The sequence below is a fragment of the Cupressus sempervirens genome, chromosome 8, assembly GCF_028749045.1.
Source record: "Cupressus sempervirens isolate cs-2001-9-10 chromosome 8, ASM2874904v1, whole genome shotgun sequence".
Taxonomy (NCBI): Eukaryota; Viridiplantae; Streptophyta; class Pinopsida; order Cupressales; family Cupressaceae; genus Cupressus; species Cupressus sempervirens.
Genome location: NC_143125.1, coordinates 72,730,985 through 72,737,534, shown reverse-complemented (window position 1 = coordinate 72,737,534; position 6,550 = coordinate 72,730,985). Strand labels below are relative to the sequence as shown.

General features: G+C 35.3%; 1 protein-coding gene across 1 annotated transcript; it reads left to right on the top strand.

Annotated features, from left to right (window-relative positions):
- Nucleotides 1–3,695: 3,695 nt before the first annotated feature.
- LOC149541685 (7-deoxyloganetin glucosyltransferase-like) lies at nt 3,696–5,730 on the top strand. The gene is made up of 3 exons (XM_089796101.1): nt 3,696–4,333; nt 4,507–5,072; nt 5,291–5,730. Exons 1-3 carry the CDS (start codon nt 3,823–3,825, stop codon nt 5,417–5,419), a joined length of 1,206 nt encoding a protein of 401 aa, XP_089652227.1. The 5' UTR covers nt 3,696–3,822; the 3' UTR covers nt 5,420–5,730.
- Nucleotides 5,731–6,550: the final 820 nt, after the last annotated feature.

The window sequence follows — 6,550 nt, the reverse complement described above, 5'->3', positions numbered from 1 at the left end:
TTTTCAGCTATGACAAATTTGTAAGAAGAAAACTGACGATAAAAAGTTCATTTGGATGTCTCTGCTTTCACATCCTGCAGGCTCTTGTAAACATGAGACCTTTGTTGTTTCAGATCATGGAGATTAGGTTATGTTTGTAGAAGAGGCATGGACAGTTGGATTTCATGCAAAAGATTGTGAGTAGAAGGCTGCACATGATATTTAGGATGAGGTGATTGAATGTAATAGAGGCCATAGAGATGATACCGGGTGAGCAAGAAAATTCCTCCAAATGATACTGTCTAAATAAGAAGGTAGGGGAAGGCAAAAGTAGTAATGCACAACAAAATTATGTAATCCTACAAAATATTGGTTTTCTCATTTAAGCATTTAAGATACCCTAAATTCTAACAAAATATAGTGAAAATACAGGATTATGGATGCAAAGCAATTAATACGAATCACAACAACTGAAAAGAAATTGAACTTGGCCCAAATAAAACAACACCATCATATTATGGAAAAACTAATCTGAAAAAAGCTCTCGCCTATTTTTTGTTTCAAGGTTAATGCTTCTGATCTTTGGTGTTATTCAACAAATAAATGGGAAACTGTGAAACTTGATGGTATTGAGAAGTGGAAGCATTTTTATACAGCTAAATGAAAAACTGCGAAGGAGATTGACGTAAAACCAAAAGTTTTTGAGAGGAGAGCAAGAGGATTTGAGAATAGAACATGTGGAGTAACATTGACAGGCAACTAGTTAGTTCAAAGATACAGTTGTAAAATTAGTCATGTGTTCAAACTCGAACACTGTGACAAAATTACAATGAATCTAAATTATTGCTGGCACGAATAAAACACTATTGTTAATGAAGAAATGAATTCATTATCTGTAATGGAGTCTTGTTAAACTGGAGTAATTTCCCCACTCCATTTCTGCAATAAATTAACTTTAACTTCAACACGTTTTGTAAATGCTCTTCAAACTCGAGGTACAAATCGAAAGCATTTTCTTCACCCTCATATGTCATTGCATCCAATTAAATCACAACCACATATTACCATTGCAATGTTTTTTTGTTCAATTGTCAGTGATTTTAGTAGGCTTTGAGCGATTGAAGGCAAAATCACCAAAATGCTGCTTTATGGTGAATTTAATTTTTTAATCTATAGATTTGATCAGGAAAACCATAACTCACTCCCCTACAAGGAGCCAATGAAAGGCCCTTGATAATGTGGTAAGGGCAAGAAAAACCCCGCCCTAGCCCGATTGGCCTGCCCTCCCTTCCCTCTCATCTTGCAGAGAGGAATTGGCGGACTGACTTATCGGTGCAAGCACTCAGATCGATTTAACTTAGAGCATTTCTCTCAAGAGCCGGCAACCTAATTTTGAAAAATTCTAGTTTAAAAGTAAGTGCAAATCAACTAAGTATTGAGAATATTGGTTGGAATCACTTATAATATGAAACCGTCTGACGCTGGCAAATTGCTGCTGAGAAATGGTTTACAGAACACGGTTTACAATTGTTTAATCCATCATCAGAACAGAGTCTTGTGTAAGCAAGATAAATAATGTTTACGGTGCATACATTGTGCCTTTTCTGCCACTTGCCCATACACATGTCAACTTAGAAGGTTTGGCATACACGATTTAACAGGCCATTGGTATTTTCAAAATCTTCTTCAATATTCTGTCAAAAGTTATTGAATAGAGTTATGTAGTACGTTCCTAATGATATTAGAATTCCTAAATGTCATTGAGAAAGAGACCGCATCTTTGAAGAATTTATCAAATTAAAATGGTCTCTTGATAAGAACTCTACATCGTAGTCATTATATTAAACAACATGTTTGAAAATGCCGCCAGGTCGACATAAACAAAAACATATTCTTTTTGGTACGAGACAAGGAATTAATCAATTTTAGAGCGTTTGCCTTTTACAAATTTACAAGTTTTTTATAAGTTTCGCCACTCTTGTCCTATAATAAAAAATTCCGTATAAAAAATCTCAGGAAACGGCTACTTTTTTGAATTACTTCAAAGCACCCGCACTTACTACATCAAGCGATCAGAAAGGGCAGGCAAGCGACGGGCATGAGAATTGAACCGCGAGCTCAATTCTCCCTTCTTTAACCCAGACGGTAGCAGAACAAGAAAACATATTCTCATTTTCTATTCCTATTCCATCAATCAAACATGGTTTAGAAAATAAATTTAGAATATACGAAAATATATTATTAAAATTATAGTTTCTTATTCCTATTCCATCAATAAAACATGGTTTTAAAAATAAATTTAGAATATACAGAAATTGCAGAAGCTTTCAAACTGATTCCCAGCGTTAGTCGCATCAGAATCCACCATTTGATCCATTGCTTTGAGTGAGGACGAATGATCACAAATAGGATAGGAGTATTTCTTTCCCTCGGAACAAAATAGTTTTCCTTCATGGTCACACAAACTGAAATACTATGATCCAGTTTTTAACAAACATTGCAAACTGGAGAAATTTCAAATACTAGTTCTGTCAAAAATCAGATTAAGCTTATGTGTGCTGCTTATATTAATGAAATATTTAATTAAGGAAGAAAACACAACAAACAAAGATAACCTTCAAAATCGGACCTCTTATACAAATTTTTTTTTCTGTCCTTATTTCAAATGTATGATGGGTTTGTAGAAATCACTACCCATGGATATGGGTCGACGAGTTTGACTAAAAAACTGCACACCTAAATTCTGATGGCAATATCACAAATTGACTTACTTTGGAAAATATCTCCTACTTATCAATAATTGTACTTCTTAAGCTCTTCTTTTTAACATGGAAAATTATTGGTAAATGCAAGTTTATTTTTACAAAATTATTGAGAAACTGATGGAGACAATTATGTTTTGTAAACTTATCCTTCTAATGTCAAAAATACTTCACAATAAGAACTACTTTTAATCATTGTATAGAAGATAATCTAATAGATGGTATTATAGTATAAAATTTAGGTTTCGTATACATTTGTACAATTTTGTGTGAAAAATAGTTGCATCTTACAGAGAGCTTTTGGTGTTTCTTCTTCAAATAATAAGAGTTTGGATTTATACAATTTAACTTTTGTAATTTATTTTCAACATAAAGGGAATCATTAATAAGTAAGAGAGATTTTCTATAGTAAGTTAAATTGTGATATTGCTATCATGATTCAAGTGTGTAGTTTTTAAGTTAACCCCATTGACTCATGTTTTGTGAGCAGTGACTCACAAGAACCCATCTCTGGTGACTAGAATGAATGAAATACTTAGCATACATTACATATAGCTGATGCAACATAGGTGAAGCAGGGGGACTCCATGGGATACTCCAGCTCAAGTGCACTTAACTACTATGTTTCTTCAAAGTATAATTGGGCTTTATAATGAATGATTCATAAGGCATAAAAATTCTTGACATTTTTGCAAATGTAGTTGAAAATAAAGTGGACTTCACTTTGGAGAAAAGTTAGTATTTTAAGCATGTTTGACCTGAAATAATATTGGAATGGATGACCTCCTGATACATTAACTCTCTGAATATCAACTAGATGTAATGAATACTAAATATTCCATTCATTCTAATTATGAAAGATGGGTTGTTGTTAAAGATGACTATTGAATCATGACAAAAGATGAATTATTGAGAGTTTGATAGAGACATGTGAGGCTCATACTCCACAGATTGTACACCGATCAGGCTGTGGTCTCATACCAAAAATTATGCTCAACAATTGTCTTTAAATTATGGTATACTCAAACCATTCTATACACGAGAAGGAAGAGAGGGCACTGTAGTGAATAGATAAGGACAAATGGTGGCTCCTTTGCACGCAGTAATGGTTTCATGTCCTGCACAGGGCCATGTTAATTCAATGATGAATCTCGCTGAGCTGCTGGCCATGCGAGGATTCTTCATAACTTTTGTAAGCACAGAATGGATGGATGAGCGGCTTTTGAAAGCAGCTTCCAAAGATGCAGCTGCACGTGACCGTGAGATTCAAGAAAGGGGTCTCAAATTTCGGTTTTTGACAATCCCTGACGGCTTGCCGCCTGAACATGGCAGAACTACTGAGATTGGAGAGCTTTTGCTTGCGCTGCAAAGATTGGGCCCTGCTTTACAAAGTCTGTTAACCGCAGCTGACGGATCTCAAGTTGTGCCGCCAATCACTTGCATTATTTCGGATAGCTATTTATCCTGCACGGCAGAAGTGTGTAAAAATCTTGGGGTCCCGAGAGTTATGTTCTGGCCTACTTGTACTGCATATTCCATTATTCACAAAAACGCTCACTTTCTTCTTTCCCTGGGTCATATCCCTGTTAAAGGTATTTTTCTTCTACTTTTTGTCATGTACCGTGTTTCTTGCTCTGTTTGTTTGTATCATTTATTTCCTTTTTGTTTCTTGTTTTACTTGTTTCCGTGATATATACATTGAGCATAGTTTCGTTACCTTTGTTTCTCATCCGATCTTCTAAAATGACGAAAAGTGTTATTGCAGAGGAGGACTTGAAATCAAAAGAGAAAATCATCACGTGCCTTCCCGGAAAAATTCCACCAATCAGGCCAACCGACATTGTCTCCTTCTTCCGCGAGAAATATATCTCAGAAATCACCTACGAGCGACTACTTTACGAGTCTCGCTTCCAAAGCATAGCGGACTACGTGCTGGTCAACACTTTTGAGGAGCTTGAAGGAGGTAAAGAAGCTCAAATGGGTCTCAGCGTTAATGGCTGCCCTGCTCTGGCAATAGGCCCTGTCTTTCTTCCAAATTTCTTGGAAGGCAGGAAATCCGTGTACAGCATGTGGGAAGAGGATGAATCCTGCTTCCAATGGTTAGATGCTCAAGCAAAGCAATCAGTGTTGTATGTTTCCTTTGGTAGCATTGCTGTAAAATCTGAAAAGCAATTGCATGAACTGTCTCTCGGACTGGAAGCTTGCGGGTACCCGTTTTTGTGGGTACTGAGATCAGATATAGCAGAAGGCAAGTCCGTAGAGTTACCGGACGGTTTCATGGATCGAACCAGGGATCGGGCCCTCATCGTTAGTTGGACCAATCAACTCAAGGTAAGGCTCCCTTTTTACTTTTGGTACAAAGATCTGTTACATGCCGGTCAATCTTTAAAAAGGTCAGTTGACTTTGAATATTTAACATTTTTGAATCAAATCTTTGTATGTGATATTTAAGTCATATGCTAATTAGCTTGCTATATATGTATGCCATACACATTAAGATACAATATTTCAAAATTCATATCTACAATAAGTTTTTTTAATGTTTGTAGGTGCTTTCTCACCCTTCTATAGGAGGATTTCTTACGCATAGTGGGTGGAACTCTACTCTTGAGGCAATTAGCATGGGAGTTCCTCTCATTGGATGGCCTTATTTTGGTGATCAATTTATTGATTGTTGATTTGCAAGAGACATATGGAACTTTGGCCTAGATTTTGAGGGTGTTGATGTAGATGAATTCAAATTGGTAACAAAAGATGTGGTAGAAAGCACTATCATAAATCTAATGGAAGATTCTATTGGAAAGGAATTACGAGAAAATGTTGTGAAGTTGAAGAAGGCAGCAAGGAAGGCAGTGATGGAAGGAGGAACTTCTCATACAAATTTGAGCACTTTTGTACAAGATATGCAAAAGATAGTGAAATCGAATGTTTGAGAAATTGCCAAATTTTATCTTGTTAAAATAATCTTTTAACATTTCTTTATTTTCTATATTGGATAAATTATTGAACATAACCAATGATGTTGGCATCACATACCCCAAAGTCATGTGAAGCACTTTTGATCTAAGGCTATGAGATGGGTGAGGTCACAAATTAATGCGAAGGCTTAAACATGCGAGTCCATTAGATCATCAAAAGCATAATCTTATGATTTCAATGGTTTGGTAGTAGCTTACACCATGATGGTCACAACAAAATATTAGGCCACTTAATTGGAACACACTATGGGTTGAACTCAATATTTTAATTAATTTATGATATGAAATTTTATTTATTATGTTGAATGTTATGGAAGCTTTTGAAAGAGAATGAATGTAATTTACTATTTTTTTTACATTAGCTTACCAATTCATGTACCTCTAAATGATTTATTTTCATTTTATGTTTGTACTTAAGCTTCTTTAACGTTCAATCTTATAGATCCATGCTTATTCATTCTTCTTTTGACTTAAACGCTCACACAATTCCCAAACATCTCACTTGAATTTGATTCTAGTTTTTTTGGTTAAATTGTTTCTTTATCATTGCATAACTCTTTTATTTAATAGTCATTTCTTATATTTTACATTGATAATCAAAATCCACAACTTTTACACTTACGACGTTCTTCTTCCCCTAACATCTAACTTGTCATTTTGACATGAGTCAAATCTCACTCTTAAAGGCAACCTTAATAACTAGAGTCTCACAATAGGAAAAAGATAACCAGTGCTGAATTTTCTCTAGAGATATCACTGGCAATGTCAAGAATGTAGTGCCTACCCCTAGGTCGCATTTTTGTTATCATTGTCGAACTCTTCTAGGGCTAG

Bases quoted from the DNA above. Each gene is read 5' to 3' on its own strand.
- LOC149541685 (XM_089796101.1), top strand. From the start codon at position 3,823: ATGGTGGCTCCTTTGCACGCAGTAATGGTTTCATGTCCTGCACAGGGC. The intron at 4,334-4,506 runs GTATTTTTCTTC...GTGTTATTGCAG, and splicing joins GGGTCATATCCCTGTTAAAG to AGGAGGACTTGAAATCAAAA. The intron at 5,073-5,290 runs GTAAGGCTCCCT...TAATGTTTGTAG, and splicing joins GTTGGACCAATCAACTCAAG to GTGCTTTCTCACCCTTCTAT.